The sequence below is a fragment of the Macaca thibetana genome, chromosome 14, assembly GCF_024542745.1.
Source record: "Macaca thibetana thibetana isolate TM-01 chromosome 14, ASM2454274v1, whole genome shotgun sequence".
NCBI classification, from domain to species: domain Eukaryota; kingdom Metazoa; phylum Chordata; class Mammalia; order Primates; family Cercopithecidae; genus Macaca; species Macaca thibetana.
The window spans coordinates 1,667,064-1,688,885 of NC_065591.1; the positions used below are offsets into that span (position 1 = coordinate 1,667,064).

General features: G+C 46.6%; 2 protein-coding genes and 1 pseudogene across 2 annotated transcripts in view; 1 reads left to right on the forward strand and 2 right to left on the reverse strand.

Moving 5' to 3' along the window:
- The window catches only part of CTSD (cathepsin D), a 261,837-nt gene that overhangs the window by 35,415 nt on the left and 204,600 nt on the right, over positions 1–21,822 (reverse strand). The window lies entirely within an intron of this gene.
- On the forward strand, positions 3,279–3,599 carry LOC126935876 (60S ribosomal protein L36a). The gene has a single exon (XM_050757995.1). The coding sequence runs from the start codon at positions 3,279–3,281 to the stop codon at positions 3,597–3,599; it is 321 nt and encodes a 106-aa protein (XP_050613952.1).
- Positions 10,879–12,132, reverse strand: LOC126935847 (actin, cytoplasmic 2-like; annotated as a pseudogene).

Sequence of the window (21,822 nt, forward strand, 5' to 3'; positions counted from 1 at the left end):
GGAGTACAGTGGCCGGATCTCGGCTCACTGCAAGCTCCGCCTCCCGGGTTTACGCCATTCTCCTGCCTCAGCCTCCTGAGTAGCTGGGACTACAGGCGCCCGCCACCTCACCCGGCTAGTTTTTTGTATTTTTTTAGTAGAGACAGGGTTTCACCGTGTTAGCCAGGATGGTCTCGATCTCCTGACCTCGTGATCCGCCCGTCTCGGCCTCCCAAAGTGCTGGGATTACAGGCTTGAGCCACCGCGCCCGGCCTGTCCATTTCTCAAAAAAAAAAAAAATTGTCTTGAGATTTGGATTGGGTTGATCCTATAGATCAATTTGGGAACAACGGACATGTTGACAATGTTGATTCTATCCATGAACACTGTGTATCTCTCCATTTTCTTAGTATTCTACTTTTGCTATTTAGAGTGTCAGAGTACAGATCTTGGACATGTTTGTCATTTTTATCCTGAAATATCTATTTTCAATTTTCTTCTAAATGGCCGTTTTAAACATCAATTTCGGGCTGGGCACAGTGGCTCATGCCTGTAATCCCAGCACTTTGGGAAGTCAAGGCAGGCCGAGCACCTGAGGTCAAGAGTTCAAGACCAGCCTGGCCAATGTGGTGAAACCCCTCCCTACTAAAAATAAAAAAATTAGCTGGGCGTGGTAGAGCACACCCGTAATCCCTGCTACTAAGGGGGCTGAGGCAGGAGAATTGGTGGAGCCCGGGTGGTGGAGCTTGCAGTGAGCAGAGATTATACCACTGCACTGCCTTGGCCTCCCAAAGTGCTGGGATTACAGGCATGAGCCACTGTGCCCAGCCTGAAATTGATGTTTAAAATGGCCATTTAGAAGAAAATTGAAAATAGATACTTCAGGATAAATTTGACAAGACTCCTTCTCAAAAAATAAATAAATAAATAAAAAATCAACTTCAAATGGTCGTTGCTGTTATACAGAAATACAGTTGATATCCATCCATTGACCTATCCTACAACCGTGCAAACTAATTTATCAGTTTTAGTAACTTTCTCATAGATTGTGTAGGTTTTTCTTCAAAGATGATCATGTCTTTCAAAACTAAAGACACTTGTGCTTCCTTTTCAATCGGGATTAATTTTTGTTTTCTTTGCACTGGCTAAACCCCAGTGAATGTTGAATGGAAGCTGTGAGAGCAGGACATTCTTGTCTTGTTCGTGATCATAGGAGAAAAACATTCAGTTTTCACCATTAAGGATGATGCTCGCTGTAGGGTTTTCTGTACTTTTATTTTTTTAAATCAGGTTGAGGAAATTTCCTTTTCTTCTCTGTTTGCTAGGAGTTTTGATCAGGAATGGATACTGGATTTTGTGAAAAACTTTTTCTGAACCTGTGGAGATGTTCACAGGCATTTTCTTTTTCAGTCTGTTAATACGGTGAATTAAATTCGTTGAGTTTTAAAACATGATAAAATAACCTGGCATCCCCAGGATAAATCCCACTTGGTCATGAGTATTATCCTTTTTCCATATTTTGGAGTTTGATTTGCTAAACATATGCCTATTTCCCATCTGTCGATCCTCTCTGGGGGTGGAGGACATCTGCTCCTACCTTTTGCACTGTCTTAAATGGTTTTTTAAAGTTACTGAATTTTAAGCGTTCTTCGTATATTTTGGATTCAAGGTCGTTATCAGACGTGTGTTTGACCAAAATGTTCTCCCAGTCGGTGCCTCGTGACTCCATTCTCTTAGCAGTGTCTTTTACGCTGCAGAAGTTCTTAATTTTAATAAGTCCAACTTACTACATTTTTTTTTCGTGGGCCATAATTTTGGTGCTGTATCTAAAAATTTCCTCATCAGCTGGGCATGGTGGCGCATGCCTGTGGTCCTAGCTGCTCGGGAGACTGAGGTGGGAGGATCACTTAAGCTCAGGAGGTTGAGGCTGCAGTGAGCTACCGTCACACCACTGCATTCCAGCCTGGGCCACAGGGCGAGACTGGATCTTAAAATGAAACAAAACAAGGAAAGTCATCACCAAACCCAGAGTCAACTAAACTTTATCCTGTGTTATCTTCTAGGAGCTTTATAGTTCTGCTACGCTTTTAGGTCCATAATCCATTTTAAGCTAATTTTTGTGAAGGGAGTAAGGTCTATGCCTAGGTTCTTTTGTTCTCCCCATACGTCCAGGTGTTCCAGCACCATTTGTTGAAATGATTTTTTTTTTTTTTTTTTGAGATGGAGTCTCGCTCTGTCGCCCAGGCTGGAGTACAGTGGCCGGATCTCAGCTCCCTACAAGCTCCGCCTCCCGGGTTCACGCCATTCTCCTGCCTCAGCCTTCCGAGTAGCTGGGACTACAGGTGCCCGCCATCTCGCCCGGCTAGTTTTTTGTATTTTTTAGTAGAGACGGGGTTTCATCGTGTTAGCCAGGATGGTCTCGATCTCCTGACCTCGTGATCCGCCCGCCTCAGCCTCCCAAAGTGCTGGGATTACAGGCTTGAGCCACCGTGCCCGGCCAAAATGATTTTCTTTTGTCTGTCGAATTGCCTTTACTTCTGTGTCAAATATCAGTGGATTATTATATTTATATGAGCCTGTTACCTCTGTGCTTTCTATTCTGCCCATTGGTCTATTTTTCTGTTCTTTTGCCGATAACACACTGTCTTCGTTACCGTAGCTTTGTAGTACATCTTGAGGTCGTGGAGGCTCAGTCCTCCAAATTTGTTCTTCTTCAATACTGCGTTGGATATTCTGGATCTTTTGCCTTTTTATATAAACTTTAGGATCTGGCTGGGCACAGTCTGGCACTTTATGCATTGCATAGGACCTTTACAACTGTGTATTTCTACTTGCCCCTCCCCAGACTCTGTGTTCTTGTTGCCATACTTTTCACTTATTTCATGTTATAAGCTTCAAATTATGACCAGGTACAGTGGTTCACACCTGTAATACCAGCACTTAGGGAAGCCAAGGCGGGTGGATTACTTGATGCCAGGAGTTCATGACCAGCCTGGGAAACCTGGTGAAATCCTGTCTCTACTAAAAATACAAAAATTAACTGACCATGGTGGTACACACCTGTAATCCCAGCTACTTGGGAGGCTGAGGCAGGAGAATTACTTGAACCTGGGAGGCGGAGGTTGCAGTGAGTGGAGATCATGCCACTACACTCCAGTCTGGGCAACAGAGTGAGACTCTGACTCAAAAAAACACAAAAGCTTCACATTACATTCTTATTATTTTTGTTTTAAACAGTCAGTTATCTTTTTAAAAGATTTGAAAAATCTCTTTTCCTTGCCAGTAGCGCTCACGTAAACATGGTGAACGTCCCTAAAACCCGTCGGACGTTCTGTAAGAAGTATGACAAGCACCAGCCCCACAAAGTGACCCAGTACAAGAAGGGCAAGGATTCTCTGTATGCCCCAGGAAAGCGGCATTATGACAGGAAGCAGAGTGGCTATGGTGGGCACACTAAGCTGATTTTCTGGAAAAAGGCTAAAACTACAAAGAAGATTGTGCTAAGGCTTGAGTGCGTTGAGCCCAACTGCAGATCTGAGAGAATGCTGGCTACTAAAAGATGCAAGCATTTTGAACTGGGAGGAGATAAGACGAGAAAGGGCCAAGTGATCCAATTCTAAATGTCATCTTTTATTATGAAAACAGTAAAATCTTGAGTTTATGTTCACTTCAAAAAAAAAAGAAAAAAGAAAAAAGGAAAAATCTACCATTTCTGGTATTTGTCATCGCTTTGCGTAGATCAACTTCCATCTAGTGTAATTTTTCTTCTGCTTGATGGATGTCCTTTAATAATTTTTTTGTGTGTCTGTCTGCCAGTTATGAAAATTTTTAGCTGAAAAAAAAAAGATGTTTATTTTGCCTTCAAGAAATTTTTTCTGGATATAAAAATTCAAGTTGACAGTTTTTTTTTTATTTTCTTCCAGAACTTTAAAGCTGTTGCTTTACTGTATTCTAAATTGTGTTTCTCCTGGTGAGATGCCTGCTGTCATTCTCATTTGGTTTCTCTGTATGTGATGTATCCTTTTTCTACGGATGCTTCTTTCAAAATATTTCCTTTGGCACAGATTGCTGGGTTTAAGCAATTTAATCATGATGTGCCCGCCTGTCGTTTATTCATGTTTATTGTGCTTGGGGTTCATTGGAATGTTTGAATCTGTGAGTTTGTAAATTTTATGAAGTTTGAAAACGTTTCAGCTGGCATTTCTTCAAATAATTTCTGCACCCGTCCTTTGGGGACTTTCCATTACATGCATGTTAGCCTGCTTGGAGTGGTCCCGCGGCTCACCGATGCTTTGTTCATTTGTATTTGATGGGATTTTTCTTTTAGTCTTTTTTCTCTCTGTGTTTCTTTTTCTTTTTTTTTTAATTCTCTCTTGAGACGGAGTCTTACTCTGTTGCCCAGTCTAGAGTGCAGTGGGGCAATCTCGTCTCACTGCAAGCTCTGCCTCCCAGGTTCACACCATTCTCCTGCCTCAGCCTCCTGAGTAACTGGGATGACAGGTGCCCGCCACCACGCCTGGCTAAGTTTTTGTATTTTTAGTAGAGATGGGGTTTCACCATTTTGACCAGGACGGTTTCCATCTTTTGACCTCATGATCTACCCACCTCGGCCTCCCAAAGTGCTGAGATTACAGGCGTGAGCCACCATGCCCAGCCTTTTTTTTTTTTTTTTTTTTTTGAGACAGAGTCTCACTCTGTCGCCCAGGCTGTAGTGCAATGGTACAATCTCAGCTTACTGCAACCTCCACCTCCTGGGTTCAAGCGATTCTCCTGCCTCAGCCTCCCAAGTAGCTGGGATTACAGGCCTGTGCCACTACACCCGGCTAATTTTCTTTTTTGTACTCTTGGTAGAGATGGGATTTCATGGGTAGAGATTGAGATTGGTCAGACTGATCTCAAACTCCTGACCTTATGATCCACCTACCTTGGCCTCCCAAAGTGCTGGGATTACAGGCATGAGCCACCACACCCGGCCTTTCTCTCTGTGTTTCATTTGGATAGTTAGTTCTCCAATCTGCCATCAAATTCATCTAGTGTGATTTTTGTCTCAGACACTGTAGTTCTTATTTCTAGAAGTCCTTGGGTGTTTTAAGAATATTTTCCTTGTCTCTTTTTAACGTAAGTATCCTTTCTTTTAACGTCTTGGACATAAAAAATACAATTATAATAGCTGTTTTAATATCCTATGTGCAAATTCTTTCTTTTTATCATTTGTGAGTCTGCTTCTATAGATTGATTTTTCTCCTCACGATGGATCATATTTTTGTGCTTCTTTGAATTCCTGTTTATTTCTGATTGGATGCCAGGCATTGTTACTTTTACCTTGCTGGGTGCTGGATACTGTTGTATTCATTTAACCATTCTTAACATTTGTTCTGGGAGGCAGTTATGTTTGGCGCTTCTGTGTATTCCTTTTTTTTTCTTTTTTTCTATTTGTATTTTCTTTTTTCCCTCATCTTCTTGGTGATGGCATGGGTCTCGCTTTCAAGCCTTGTCAGGCAGAATAAAAGCAGCATCTAGTCTAGAGCTAATCTTTCTTCTATTAAGGCAAAACCTTTCTGGGTAGTCTGCTCAATACCTCACGAATTGTGCGGTGCTTCCCCTCTGGTGGTGCGTGAGCTCTGAAGATTCTTCCCGTATCTCCTTTTGGGACGTTCCTTCCCAGTTTGGGGTGGTTTCCTCCATTGCCTGCACTGATCACACCTGGAAGTTTGAAGGGAACTTCTCCAGGTCTCCGGGATTCTCAATCCCCGTGCTCTCCTCCTTGGTACCTTGCCCTGCCAACCCCAGCTGTCTTTATTTTTCACTTTTTTATTTTTTGAGACAGAGTCTCACTCTGTCGCCCAGGCTGGAGTGCAGTGGTGTGATCGTGGCTCACTGCAACCTCCACCCCTGCCGGGTTCAAGCGATTCTCCTGCCTCAGGCTCCAGAGTAGCTGGGATTACAGGTGCCCACCACCACGCCCAGCTAATTTTTGTACTTTTAGTAGGGACGGGGTTTCACCATGTTGGCCATGCTGGTCTCCAACTCCTGAGCGCAAATGATCCACCTGCCTCGACCTCCCAAAGTGCTGGGATTACAGGATTGAGCTGCCACACCTGGCCGAGACAGATTGTTAAGGGAAAAAAAAAAAAAAAAGTGTGGCACAGAATAATTCTATATTATGGGCTGGGTGTGGTGGCTCATGCCTGTAATGCCAACACTTTGGGAGGCCAAGGTGGGAGCATCACTTGAGGTCAGGAGTTCAAGACCAGCCTGGACCACATGGCGAAACCCCGTCTCTACTGAAAACACAAAAAATTAGCCAGGCATGGTGGTGAGTGCCTGTAATCCCAGCTACTGGGGAAGCTGAGGCAGGAGAATTGCTTGAGCCTGGGAGGCGGAGGTTGCAGTGAGCCGAGATCACACCACTGCACTCCAGCCTGGGTGACAGAAACTCTGTCTCAAAATAATAATAATTAACAATAATAATTGTATATTATGATACAATGTGCATGGAAAAGAATTTGAATAATGTATTTTTTCTTTTATGTAAAGGATATCGCAGGATGCACACAAATGAACATGGGACACAGGCCTCTCCAGGGGAGGTGAAGGAGTTCCTACTGTCAGCCTTTTCAGTTTAGGGCCACGTGAACATATTACTTGTCAAAAGCAATACATTTAATTTTAAACATGTTTAAAGAAAATCCATTCACAGATCAAAGAAGAAAACACATCTGATCATCTCATGGGCTGCAAAAATTCTCCTGATAAATTCAGTCTTTATTTGTTATTTTTTAAAATGAATATAGGAGCCAACTAGGCATTGCAGGGAACGTCCCCAACCTGGTAACAGCTACGAAAAGTCTACGGCAAACACTACACTTAATAGTGAACTATTAAAAGTATTCTTTCAAATCAAGAATATAATAGGAAGCCAGGTGCGGTGTCTCATGCCTATAATTTCAACACTTTCGGAGGCCAAAGTGGGCAGATCATGAGATCAGGAGTTTGAGACCAGCCTGCCCAATACAGTGAAACCCTGTCTCTACTAAAAATACAGAAATAAACTGCGCGTGGTGGCACACGCCTGTAGTTCCAGCTACTCAGGAGGCTGAGACAGGAGAATCACTTGAACCCAGGAGGTAGAGGTAGCAGTGAGCCAAGATTGTGTCACTGCACTCTGGCCTGGGCAACAAAGTGAGACTCCATCTAAATAAGTAAGTAAGTAAGTAAGTAAACAAATAAATAAATAAATAAATAAAATATAACAAGAGGCCGGGCGCGGTGGCTCAAGCCTGTAATCCCAGCACTTTGGGAGGCCGAGACGGGTGGATCACGAGGTCAGGAGATCGAGACCATCCTGGCTAACACGGTGAAACCCCATCTCTACTAAAAAATACAAAAAACTAGCTGGGCGAGGTGGCGGGCGCCTGTAGTCCCAGCTACTCAGGAGGCTGAGGCAGGAGAATGGCGTAAACCCGGGAGGTGGAGCTTGCAGTGAGCTGAGATCCGGCCACTGCACCCCAGCCTGGGCGACAGAGCAAGACTCCGTCTCAAAAAAAAAAAAAAAAAAATATAACAAGAATGCCAAGTGACACCATTTTCCCCCTTCAATATTAGCAAAAAGCCTAGCAACTCCAGAGACTAAATAAATTTAAAAAGGCAAGGGAGAAATAATGTAAGAATGGGAAAGAAAGGAAGAAAATTATTATCACTCTTAGATTTATGACTATTCACCTAGAAAACCCAAAGGAATCTACAGAAAAAAAAAAAAAAAAAGATAATTTAACTAGGCTCCAAGATAAAAGGTTGCTATTCAACAGCCAAAACAAGATGAAGTGCATTCTTTAGTACCAGGAACAATGGAAAATACACTTTATAAATATAGACCCTTTACAATAGTAGTGAAGAAAGATTTATAGGAATACATTTATTTATCTGTGAAGAAAATGATTAAAAACGTACTGGAAGGATTTAAAGGAGATGTAAACAAATGGGGAGACACACTGTATTTATGACTAAGAAGGCTCCATACTGAAAAGAAGTGAATTCTCTCCAAACTGATATATAACTTCAATCTAATTTTATTCTATATCGTGACAGAGTTTTCAATGAAAATAATTGAGCTGATTCTAAAGTTTATGCCAAAGAACAATATTGTCCAACAGAACATTTTATTAGTACGTATTTTATGTATTCTCTGACACGAATGGAGATAGAGATAAAGATAGAGATGGGGGAGAAAGAGAGAGGGGTGGAGAGAGAACAGGCCAGGGGCTTTGTGCTATGAGAAAGCAAGTGTTACTCTGAAACAATTGTTATTAAGAACCTGTATCCAGCCTGGCGAGGTGCCTCATGTCTGTAATCACAGCACTCTGGGAGGCCGCGATGTAGGGAGTTCGAGACCAGCCTGACCAACATGGAGAAACTCTGCCTCTACTAAAAACACAAAATTAGCCAGGCGTGGTGGCACATGCCTGTAGTCCCAGCTACTCGGGAGGCTGAGGCAGGAGAATCGCTTGAACCCGGGAGGCAGATGTTGCAGTGAGCCAAGATCGTACCACTACACTCCGCCTGGGTGACTACTTCTCAAAAAAAAAAAAAAAAGTTTCATTCTTTTGCTTTATCAGTTTTAAAAACAATGAGTAGGCTGGGTGTGGTGGCTCACGCCTGTAATCCCAGCACTTTGGGAGGCCGAGACGGGTAGATCCCCTGAGATCAGGAGTTCGAGACCAGCCTGACCAACATGGAGAAACTCTGCCTCTACTAAAAATACAAAATTAGCCAGGCGTGGTGGCACGTGCCTGTAGTCCCAGCTACTCGGGAGGCTGAGGCAGGAGAATTGCTTGAACCCGGGAGGCAGAGGTTGTGGTGAGCCGAGATTGCGCCATTGCACCCCAGCCTGGGCAACAAGAGCGAAACTCCGTCTCAAAAAAAACAAACAAACAACAACAACAACAACAAAACACCAGAACCTGTGTCCCTGTCAGAGGCAGACACTGTGTAACAGAACAGCTGCCTTTTGTGTTGGTTCAAGGCACACACCACTCCCAGCTGGTAACTTCATTCTCACCTGTTCACTTTTGATTGTTTTCCCCACTGGAATGGAAATCCCCTGAACGTTCATGGAATCCCCAGAGTCTCCAAGAGCTTGGCTGGAAGATGGTCATAGCAATATCATCTTGAATAAGACATCACCCCAAGTTTCCTCAAGTATGTGGCCTTACTTTAACACAGTTTCTAATGTCACGTCATTCTTATGATATCAATATATCTCCTGATATCAATCTAAGTTGGTCAGAAAAACATGCTTCCTGTCTCAGGATGTGATTAGCTAGTATTTTATTTAGGATTTCTGCCTTCAAAATAAGACTGGTCTGTAACTTCCGTTTCTTACGCTGTCCTTATCTAATTTTGGAACTAAAGTTATGCTAGCCTCCTAAAATGAATGAAAAAAAAAACAGCCTATTTTTATATTTGCTTGAAGAGTTGTATAAGGTTGGACCTTCTGTTCTTTGACTTTTTCCTCCTTATGTCACACTCTGACTTCATTTATCCAAGGTGGTAGTTATATTTAGGTTTTCTTTTCTTCTTGAGTTAGTTTGTGTGTTATCTTTTTCCACGAATTTATTCATTTCAGCTACAATTTCAAATTGTTTGGCATATAGTTGCTCATGGCCTCCTCTTATGACTTGTTGAACCTTTGGCAGCCTTTTACTGGAGGCTCCTTTTCACTGCTAGTGCTGTAGATTCGTTCTCTTCTCTCTCTCTCACCCTCTCTCTCCCCTCCCTCCCTCCTTGATCAGTCTTTATTTGTCTTAACAGTTTGTCTTTATTAATCTTTTCACAGAATTAACTTGTGAATCTTGGGAGCACTTCTAATACGTCTTTGTTTTGAATTTCATTAATTTTTATTGTATTTTTTAAAATGGTTTCCTTTGAATTCTGGGAGCCCGTGGGTTATTCTCTTTTTTCTTTTTCTTTTTCTTTTTTTTTTTTTTTTAAGGTGTGCGTTTTTATTCAACTGGTCTAAGTCAGTGTGCAGGTAAGTCCTGGCTACCTCCACCCACTCCCAGGGAAACCAAAAGCCTTCACGCATCTCAAGTTGGGGGACAAAAAAGGGGGCCGCAAAGGCTGATCATTCAAAATAAAACAAAATAAAAAGGTATTAAGGTGAAGATTTAAAAAAATTTGCAGACCAGGCGCAGTGACTCACACCTATAATCTCAGCACTTTGGGAGGCTGAGGCAGGTGGATCACGAGGTCAGGAGATCGAGACCACCCTGGCCAACATGGTGAAAGCCCTTCTCTCCTAAAAATACAGAAAATTAGCAGGGCTTGGTGGTGGGCGCCTGTAGTCCCAGCTACTCGGGAGGCTGAGGCAGGAGAATGGCGTGAACCCGGGAGGTGGAGCTTGCAGTGAGCCAAGATCGCGCCACTGCACTCCAGCCGGGGTGACAGAGCGAGACTCCATCTCAAAAATAAATAAATAAATAAATAAATAAATAAATAAATAAATAAAATAATTTTTAAAAATTGCAATACATAATTTACACAAAAGCAATGCTATCACCTCCCCTGTGTGGGCTCGGGAGAGGACTGGGCCATTCTCCTCAGAGAGAAGTGGGGTGGCTCGTAGGAGGGCAAGGGACTTCCTGTAACAGTGCATCTCACAACGTCTGGAATGACTATTTTAAAAAAGAACAATGTGTCATCAAAGTCCTTGGCCACATTGTAGAACTTTGGGGGATGCTTGCTCCAACTGACAGCTATCACCTTCACTGTTCCAGTTTTTAAATCCTGAGTCAAGCCAAAAACAAAAACAAACAAACAAAAAAAGCATGCCCATCTTATCTTGTTTTCCACGCAAGGTTTTGTCAAGAAAGAGTGTGATGCGGCTAAGTCACAGTCCGCCTAGAAGCATTTGCGGTGGATGACGGAGGGGCCGGACTCGTCATACTCCTGCTTGCTGATCCACCTGTGCCGGAAGGTGGACAGCGAGGCCAGGACGGAGCCGCTGATCCACGCCGAGCACTCGCACTCCAGAGCAGCGATGATGTTGATCTTCATCGTGCCGGGAGCCAGGGCGGTGATCTCCTTCTGCATCCTGTCGGTAATGCCAGGGTGCCTGCTGGTGCCTCCAGACAGCACTGTGTTGGCATGCAGATCTTTGCGGACGTCCATGTCACACTTCATGAAGGAGTTGAAGGTAGTTCCGTGGATGCCACAGGGTTCCATGCCTGAGGGGGAAATGAGGGCCAGCCTAAGCTTCCGCAGCACCAAGGTTGGAGGGCCCCAAGGGTGACCCTCACGTGGGCACGGCCAGGAGGGGGTCTCCACTCACCCAGGAAGGAAGGCTGGAAGGGCACCTCGGGCCATCGGAACCACTTGTTGCCGGTGGTGATGACCTGGCCATCAGGCAGATCGTAGCTCTTCTCCAGGGAGGAGCTGGTGGTCGCCGTGGCCGCCTCTTGCTTGAAGTCCAGGGCAACATAGCACAGCTTCTCCTTGATGCCACACACGATCTCCCATTCGGCCGTGGTGGTGAAGCTGTAGCCATGCTCAGTGAGATCTTCATGAGGTAGTCAGTCCAGTCCCAGACAGCCAGGTCCAGACACAGGATGGCATGGGGGAGGGCTCAGCCCTCGCAGATGGACACTGTGTGGGTGACCCTGTCGCTGGAGTTCATCACAATGCCAGTGGTATGGCCAGGGGCATACAGGGACAGTACGGCCTGGATGGCCACGTACATGGCCAAGGTGTTGAAGGTCTCAAACATGATCTCGGTCATCTTCTGTCTGTTGACTTTGGGGCTCGGGGGTCCTCGGTCAGCAGCACCGGGTGCTCCTGCAGCTCGTTGTAGAAGGTGTGGCACCAGATCTTCTTCATGTCATCCCAGCTGGTGATGATGCCATGCTCGATGGGGTACTTCAGGGTCAGGATGCCTCTTGCTCTGGGCCTTGTCACCCACATAGGAGCCCTTCTGACCCATGCCCACCGTCACGCCTTGGTGTCTGGGGCACCCCACGATGGAGGGGAAGACGGCCTGGGGGGCATCATAGCCCGCGAAGCTGGCCTTGCACGTGCCAGAGGTGCTGTCTATGACAAGCAAGATGATATTTATCATCCATGGTGAGCTGGATGGGTGTGGACGACGGCAGGTGTGGAGGGCGGCAGGTGTGGAGGGGGGCAGGTGTGGAGGGCAGCAGGTGTGGAGGGCGGCAGGTGTGGAGGGGGGCAGGTGTGGACAGGCGGCAGGTGTGGAGGGTGGCAGGTGTGGATGGCGGCAGGTATGGAGGGGGGCAGGTGTGGACGACGGCAGGTGTGGAGGGTGGCAGGTGTGGACGGGGGGCAGGTGTGGAGGGCGACAGGTGTGGAGGGTGGCAGGTGTGGACGGCAGCAGGTGTGGTGGGTGGCAGGTGTGGACGGGGGGCAGGTGTGGACGACGGCAGTGGTGGAGGATGGCAGGTGTGGACGGCAGCAGGTGTGGAGGGTGGCAGGTGTGGACGGCGGCAGGTGTGGAGGGTGGCAGGTGTGGATGGGGGGCAGGTGTGCAGGGCGGCAGGTGTGGAGGGTGGCAGGTGTGGAGGGTGGCAGGTGTGGAGGGCGGCAGGTGTGGAGGGTGGCAGGTGTGGAGGGTGGCAGGTGTGGACGGGGGGCAGGTGTGGAGGCGGCAGGTGTGGAGGGTGGCAGGTGTGGACGGGGGGGCAGGTGGGAGGGCGGCAGGTGTGGACGGCGGCAGATGTGGAGGGCGGCAGATGTGGAGGGCGGCAGGTGTGGAGGGCGGCAGGTGTGGACGGGGGCCAGGTGTGGAGGGTGGCAGGTGTGGACGGGGGGCAGGTGTGGAGGGTGGCAAGTGTGGAGGGCGGCAGGTGTGGACGGGGGGCAGGTGTGGAGGCGGCAGGTGTGGACGGCAGCAGGTGTGGACGGGGGGCAGGTGTGGAGGGCGGCAGGTGTGGAGGGCAGCAGGTGTGGACGGGGGCAGGTGTGGAGGGTGGCAGGTGTGGAGGGTGGCAGGTGTGGACGGGGGCAGGTGTGGATGGGGGGCAGGTGTGGATGGGGGGCAGGTGTGGAGGGTGGCAGGTGTGGAGGGGGCAGGTGTGGACAGGGGGCAGGTGTGGAGGGCGGCAGGTGTGGAGAACGGCAGTTGTGGAGGGCGGCAGGTGTGGACAGGGGGCAGGTGTGGAGGATGGCAGGTGTGGAGGGCGGCAGGTGTGGAGGGCGGCAGGTGTGGAGGGCGGCAGGTGTGGAGAACGGCAGGTGTGGACAGGGGGCAGGTGTGGAGGGCGGCAGGTGTGGAGGGCGGCAGGTGTGGAGGGCGGCAGGTGTGGACAGGGGGCAGGTTTGGAGGGCGGCAGGTGTGGAGGGTGGCACGTGTGGACAGGGGGCACGTGTGGAGGGTGGCAGGTGTGGAGGGCAGCAGGTGTGGACGGGCGGCAGGTGTGGACAGGGGGCAGGTGTGGAGGGTGGCAGGTGTGGACAGGGGGCAGGTGTGGAGGGTGGCAGGTGTGGAGGGTGGCAGGTGTGGACGGGGCAGGTGTGGAGGGTGGCAGGTGTGGAGGGCGGCAGGTGTGGAAGGCAGCAGGTGTGGACGGGGGCAGGTTTGGAGGGCGGCAGGTGTGGAGGACGGCAGGTGTGGAGGGTGGCAGGTGTGGAGGGTGGCAGGTGTGGAGGGCGGCAGGTGTGGAGGACGGCAGGTGTGGAGGGCGGCAGGTGTGGACGGGAGGCCATGTGGAGGGTGCCACAGGGCGGATGTGGTCTCGGCCTCTCCTCCTTTTTCTAACTTCATAAGTGAGATGATTCGCTCCTTAATTCCCCCCTCTCCTCTTTTCCAGTTTAAAGCTATTGGTTTTCCTGGAAGCAGCCTCCGTATGTGCCTGTTCCACACTTGCAGAGTCAATCAACTCCAGGCGGAAAACGTAGTTTGTATGACGAAGGCTCTGTCCGTACTGAACATGTCCATGTTCTCTCCTTGTTATTGTTCCCTAAACAATACAGCATAGCAACTCTTTATGTTGCATTTACGTCACGTTAGGTGTGGAAAGTCACCTAAAGATGATATGAAGTAGACAGAAGGATGTGTGTAGGTTATATACAAATACAACAGCATTTCACACCAGGAACTTGAGCGCCCGTGGACTGGGGTATGTGTGGGAGGTCCCAGAACCCGTCCCCACTGATCCTGAGGGACGACTGTTTGCTTGAGCAGCATCTTCGAGCTCTGATAGTATTTTCTGCTTTCATTATGGATTAGTTCTGAATTTGATGTAATTTCCAAGATGATTTATCCTTTGACCTCCAGCTATTTTAGAATGCCCTTTTTCATGTTTAAAAATGCATTTTAGGTCATCTTGTTGTTGTTTGGGTTTTCTAATTTATTTGCAATCTGATCAGAGACAGGGGTCAATATGATGCAAATTGATTGGCGTTTATGAGACTTACTTTACGGGCTGATAGGTAGTCAGTTGTTACAAAGGTGAGCCTGGGCAGAACTCGAACTCTCTAACAGTTGGATCCTGGCAGCTCCACTGGTCTGTTAGATCAGGCTGGTAAATGGTGGTATTAAATCATCCGTATCAGTTTGGGCTCCAGAAGTTGCAAGTGGCTGATGTCAGACTAACTCTCTGCAGAAAACAATGATAAATTCTGGACAACGTATTTTTAAAAACTATTTAAAGGAACTAGTGAGCCATTGAAACCAGGAAGAAATGGATAGGATTCAATGTGAGGGAAAAGGCTGGGCCAAGGTCACATTTTGGGGGTTTCTGTCCCAAGGGCATACTCCAGCCCCCTGAGCCAGGCTGTGGGGCTTCAAGCAGCCAGGGCGAATTTCACTGGAGTTGGGGGTCAGAGGATGAGGGGGTTGGGGTGAGGAAGGAAATCTCAGCTAGGAGGGAGCCACAGGGAGGGGACATCCAAATCTTCATCAAACTCATTCCAAATCCTAGGCCTCTGACCCCAAAAACCAAATCTGCACGGAGAGAACTCAAGGAGCCCGGTGAAAGCGGCAGCTGGAAAGATAGCCACCTTCATCAAGGACACGTGACGCTCAGCCTCCGAGTCACACCAGCGTTGGGAGGTGTGATAACTGCCTTGGACATCTGTCAAGACCCCAAGGGTCATGACTTAGGGGCACAGAGTAAGCTCCAAGATAGGATGTTCCCCGAGACACATCTACATATCCCGACAGCTCTTAGAGAACTCGAATTTATAATTAAAAAGCTCCCAAATAAGAAATCTCCAGGCCCAGCTGGTCTCCCTGGAGGTTTCCATTCAACATTGAAAAAGAATGAGGCCAGGCGCTGTGGCTCATGCCTGTAATCCCAGCACTTTGGGAGGCTGAGGCGGGCGGAACACCTGAGGTCAGGAGTTCAAGACCAGCCTGGCCAACATGGTGAAATCCTGTCTCTACTAAAAACTACAAAAAATCAGCCAGGTGTGGTGGCACATGCCTGTAATTCCACCTACTTGGGAGGCTGAGGCAGGAGAATCACTTGAACCCAGAAGGCGGAGGTTGCAGTGAGAAGATCTCACGCCATTGCACTCCAGCCTGGGTTACAAGAGTGAAACTCTGTCTCAAAACAATAAATAAATAAATAAATAAATAAATAAAAAGAATGAAGATAAATTCTATGCAATCTCTTCCAGGAAACAGAAGAGGAGGAGGCATTTCCTAGCTCATTTATGAAACCAGCATTAGTGTGATGCCAAGATGTTCAAAAGTTTAAAGAAGTCTTGTAGGCTGCTGTATCTTAACCCAGTGGAAATTAGAAACCAAATTAATCAATTTTAAAAAGATCTAGAAAAGTTCCCAAATATTTGACCAAAAAAAAAAAAATCACATAGGAAATTCGAAAACATCTGATCCAAATAAAAATGAAAACACAATGCATCAAAATTTGTGAGGTGTAGTTAACGCTGAGCTTACAAGGACATGGGTAGCTTTAAATGATTTTACTAGTGAAAAAAAAAAGATTTAAAATCACTTGTCTAAGCTTCCAAATAAAAACAAAAAAGAAGAGCAAATTAAACCAACTTTAGTGGAAGAAAGGAAATAACAGTGCAGATATAAAAATAAAAACAATAGAAGATAATTAACAAATCGATTAAAAACCCTAGCAAAACTAATGTTTAAAAAGAGAGAAAAAACCATTTACCAACAGCAGGAACGAGGGGATGTTGGGAGATCTCTCCGCATCGAGCTCACGCTTCTGTTCTGGACTACGGAAGGAGTTTAAAATATGCTGCACTGGGACCGGGCGCGGTGGCTCACACCTGTAATCCCAGCACTTTGGGAGGCCGAGGTGGTTGGATCACAAGGTCAGGAGATCGAGACCATCCTGGCCAACATGGTGAAATCCTGTCTTGACTAAATACAAAAAATTAGCTGGGTGTGGTCGTGTGCACCTGTAGTCCCAGCTCCTCGGGAGGCTGAGGCAGGGGAATCACTTGAACCCGGGGAGTGGAGATCGTACCACTGCACTCCAGCCTGGTGACAGGCCTTCGACTCAAAAAAAAAAAAAAAAAAAAAAAAAAAAAAGTGCTGCATTGACTGGCATATTAACTATGAGTTAAAAGCACTTGGAAAACAGCGGGTACAGAAAGATCACGCTGACCTTCGTGCCGTTTCTTAAAAGCAGGAGCTGAAATTCCCGTGTGAAAGCTGCAACACCCTTATCTTCAAAAACGAGAAATCAAAGAATTCTGTACAGGTCTTGTTAGACCAGCTCTTACCTCTCCAGCCTCCCTGCCTGACTCACTTGCTTCTGCACAGTTTCTGTTTCTTCATTTCCTTAGGAAGATTCCTGAGGCACGTAGACCTTCTTTTGAATAAATGTGCGTGCTTTTCTCCTGTCGATCTGATTCACGTCAGTTTAATTCTTGGGCCGCGCCGGGACCCCGAGAGGATGGAGCTGGAGTTCTGCCACCGTCCACTATCTTTCCAGGGATGTTTGCAGAACCTCGGCAGACGCAATGTCTCCCTGCGGGGCGAAGGGCAGACTGTCCTGGATAATAAAGATGGGGTCCCCCATGGGCCGAATAAGGATAATGTCTCCCTCCAGGCAGGTTTGATAGCAGGTCCTTATGAAATATTGGGGCTTCCTAAATTTGGGGTTCCTCATCTGGGACGCAAAACCACCACATCCAAAGCACCTGTCCGAGCCGTTCGTCATCCCCCGGGGGACTTGAGGACCAGCGCGAAGCTCCCGCTGCCTGACAAGCTTGAGGAATCGAGTGCTTGTTCTCTGGGAGTCTCTGTCTGCACCTGGGCAACTGAGCGGGATATACGTTAGCTGGGCGGGAGGGCATGTGGATGGAGGAAATAGGAAACTCGTACAAATGGAGAGACAGACTCCCACGTCCAGTAATCGGAAGACGCGAAGGTGCTAAGGTGGCAGCTATCTTCAGATTTCTCTACAGATTTCACACAATCCAAATCAAACACCATCAAGATTCGAAAACATACACGGAAAGGCAAAGGAACTAGAAGAGCCAAATTAATGTTTACCAAGTTGGGAGAGTCATACCACTCCATTTCCAGATAAAATTTATTTACTGTAAGGCTCCAGTAATCAAGGCCATGTGCAGTTAGTGGGAGGATAGACTCAGAGGTAAAGGGAACAGAACAGAAAGTCCAGAGAGAGGCCCACACAAACACAGTAGCTTAATTTCTGACAAAGATACAAAGTAAATCAATTGAGAGAGGGTTGTTTTTTCACTAAATGATGCTGGAAAAATTAGACATTAACTGAAAACAAAACCTCGAGCTATACCTCACACTTAGACAAAAATGAATTCAAAGTAGATCACAGACCTAATTGTAACATGTAGCACCAAAAAAAACTTAAAAAGAAGAAGCACAGGGGAAAAATCTGCACGAACTTGAATCAGGCAGAGTTCTTAGACAGGATCTGTCAGTGAAAGGATCGATGAGCTGGACTTCATCGAGACAAAACTTTCAGTCTTCAAATGGCACTGTTAAGAAAAGGAAACGATAAGCTATGAGCTTGGAGAAAATACATGCAAATCCTACGTCCAACAATGGATTTGTATCAAGAATGTAATCCCAGCTCTTTGGAAGGCTGAGGTGGGCAGACCATCTGAGGCCAGGAATTCGAGACCATCCTGGCCAACATGGTGAGACCCTGTCTTTACTAAAAATGCAAAAATTAGCTGGGCCTGGTGGCGTGCACCTGTAATACCAGCTGCTTGTGAGGCTGAGGCAGGAGAATCACTTGAAACCCGGAGGCGGAGGCTGCAATGAGCTGATATTGTGCCACTCCAGCCTGGATAACAGAGTGAGACTCCATCTCAAAAAAAAAAAAAAAAAAACCTCAAAATATAACAATAAAAAACCCCCAAACCCAATAAAGCAATGAGTAAAAGATTTAAGCTTTACCAGAGACACAGGGCTGTCAACAGAGCACATGAAAAGATGGTCTGCATCATGAGTACGTTACCGAAAATCCAGGGGTTCAGTCCAGGTCCTGCCACGCATGGCGCAGAAACCCGATTGCTGAGACAAGTACTGCCAGGGAAGAAGGCTTTAATCAGGTGCTGCAGCTGAGGAGATGGGAAATCAGTGTTAAATCCATCTCCCCAGCCAGCTAAACTCAGGGGTTTATATGGCAGGGGAGAAATGTAACCACGTGTGGGGAAACAGGAATTAGAGAGGGCTAAGAAAGACCTGGTCAACAGTAAGTGGGTGGTGGGTTAGGCAGTCATAATGGGTGAGGGGTCCAGTATCTCATGTTCCAAATGCAGAAATCTGGTGAGTTTCAGCCCCTTGACACTATCTGGGAGATACGACGGGTGGTTTCCTGAGAAGGGAACTCAGAGGAAAGACAAATGTAACTCTCTCAAGTTTTAAGACTGGCAGGATCAATCTCTATGTTTATTCGAAAGAAACCATCGACATCAGCTCTATGGGACAGTTAGGCTGGTTTCAGTATTAAGAAAATTCAAAATAAATCCATGAGTTACCACTACATATTTATTAGAATAGTAAGTTAAAAGAAAATAACAGGCCAGGAGTGATGGCTCACGCCTATAATCCCAGCACTTTGGGAGGCTGAGGCAGGAGGATTACTTGAGGCCAGGAGTTTGAGACCAGCCTGGCCAACATGGTAAACCCCATTTCTATCAAAAATACAAAAATTAGGTGGGTGTGGTGGCACCTGTAGTCCCAGCTACTCGGGAGGCTGAGGTGGGAAGACAGTTTGAGCCGGGGAGGTGGAGGGTGTAGTGAGCGAGATCGTGCCACTGCACTTCCAGCCTGGGTGACAGAGCCAGACCCTGTCTCAAAGAAAAATTAAAAATTAAAAAATGAACAGCACCACGTGCCAGGAGGATGTGAAGTGGCCGGAACCTTGCCCATCGCTGCTGGGAAGGTGAGACGGGGCAGCCATGCTGGAAAGTGGTCAGGCAGCTTCTTGTAGAGTATAATGTGTGCTCAGATGTGACCTGCCGTCACACTCCAAGGTATCTGGAGTGAAATGAAAGCTCGTGTTCACACAAGCACCTGCACATACTTAAAACAGCATTATTCATTAGCATGAGATATTGCAAACAACCCCAAAGCCCTTCAATGTACGAACAGATAAACGTACTGAGACAGATCCACGCATAGAGTCTAAGCAAAAAAAGGAACCAATTGTCCGTCCAGGCTGCAACGCTGATGGCTCTCAAATGTGTCATTGCTGAATGACAGAGGCCAGACCTACAGGCTGCACAATTCCAATTGTGTGACATTCTGGAAATGACAGAAACTATAGGGACCAAAAATGGGTCAGTGACTGCCAGGGGTGAAGGGTGGGAGGGCTGGCCACAAAAAGGAAGCTTCAGGGACAATTTTGTGGTGACAGGGTTGCTCTAGATCATGGTTTTAGTGGAAGTTATGTAACTTTATGTATTCGTCAAAACTCACAGACGTGTACACGCACAAACAAGTGAAGTTCACTGTCTGTAAAATCAAAACTACATTTAAAGATACAATATGCAATATACAATATGTTTCAAAAGTTTACTGTCAATCAGTCAATCTTCTCCTCCTCTCTGGGAATGTGAGGTCCTTATAACCTCAAACTCTAATCTCTCTCTCCTATTCTTATGTATTATTGGCAAGTATTTTATTTCTACTTTTTTTTTTTAACCCATATGGCTTGTTTTATTATTTCTAAGTTAATTTTTTTATTGTACATAAATGTTAACCAGTTAATTAACTCACTTTTTTTTTTTTTTTTTTTGGAGACAGAGTCTCATTCTGTCACCCTCTGGTGCAATCTTGGCTCACTGCAGCCTTGAACTCCAGGGCTCAAGCGATCCTCCAACCTCAGCCCCCCAAGTAGCTAGGACTACAAATGCATGCCACCATGCCCCAGCTAAGGTTTTTTTTTTTTTTTTTTTTTGTACAGACAGGATTTTGGCATGTTGCCCAGGCTGGTGTCAACCTCCTGGGCTCAAGTGATCCTCTTGCCTCAGCCTCCCGAAGTACTGGGATTAGAGGCGTGAGCCACAGTGTCCGGCCTTCTTCTTGCGCTTAATCAGTCTTCCTGTCTAGAATTTCTTCCTGAAATTGACCCATTAATAGTTTCTTTAGTTTGACTCCATTCAATTTAGTTAATTGAATTTGGTGCGCAAATAAAACACCTTCATTCCCTCCCAGGTCTTGAATAATCATTAGATGGGTAAATGTTTCTATGCTGGCAGGAGTCTCTTACAAGCAATTTTGTTTTGTTTTGTTTTGTTTTGTTTTGTTTGTTTGCTTTTGAGACAGAGTTTTACTCTGTCATCGGGGCTGGAGTGCAGTGGCTCAATCTCAGCTCACTGCAACCTCTGCCTCACGGGCTCTAGCAATTTCCCTGCCTCCGCCTCCTGAGTAGCTGGGACTACAGGCAGGTGTCACCACGCCCGGCTACTCTTTGTATTTTTAGTAGAGACAGGTTTCACTGTGTTGGCCAGGCTGGTCTCGAACTCCTGACCTCAAGTAATCCACCCACCTTGGCCTCTCAAAGTGCTGAGATGACAGGCGTGAGCCACCACGCCAGGCCTCCCACAAGCAATTTGAAATGTACTTCCATGTTCTTCATACTCCTGTTTTTGCCAGAGACCTGCTTTCAGTGTGTTAGCCATCTTTTGTTGGGTGATCTGGCAAAATCCTAAATTGTGTGAACATCGTTCTCTTGCCTTTTCTTCTGGCTACTGTTTATGAACGCCTCCCCAACTCGTCTCCGTCAGTTCTCCGGCTTTTCCAGTTTGTATACAGGACATCGTGTCAGGTGCATTTCTGCTTCTCGCTTCCCTGTTGCCCTGAGTGGCTCCAGGTTCTTCAGGGCTGGACGCACCTGTGGTTCATTTGTCTTCACCACTGTACGGCGGCTCCTCTCACACACAGTTTGCTTTATTTCAGATCAGGGGCTGCTGTGGACACCGCAGCAATGAACATTCCAGAGCGTGAGTCCCAGATGCACCCTCATCCCAGACACACACTCATGGAGTGCCTCTAGGCTGCTGCACCCGGGAGGAGAATGACCAGCTAAGTGTGAGCATTTGGGTTGGTTCCCAGTCTTTGCTATTGTGAATAGTGCCGCAATAAACATACGTGTGCATGTGTCTTTATAGCAGAATGATGTATAATCCTTTGGGTATATACCTAGTCATGGGATCGCTGGGTCAAATGGTATTTCTAGTTCTAGATCCTTGAAGAATTGCCACGTGTTTTTCACGTATCCCAATAAAGCCATACTGTTTTGAATGTCTTGTACCAGTTTCCGTTGCGCCAGCACTGGAATCAGAGTTCTTGATATCCTCCATCGTCACCACGGTGTGGCTCTGTTAGACATTGTCGTGTTTGGCTAT

Bases quoted from the DNA above. Each gene is read 5' to 3' on its own strand.
- LOC126935876 (XM_050757995.1), top strand. From the start codon at position 3,279: ATGGTGAACGTCCCTAAAACCCGTCGGACGTTCTGTAAGAAGTATGAC.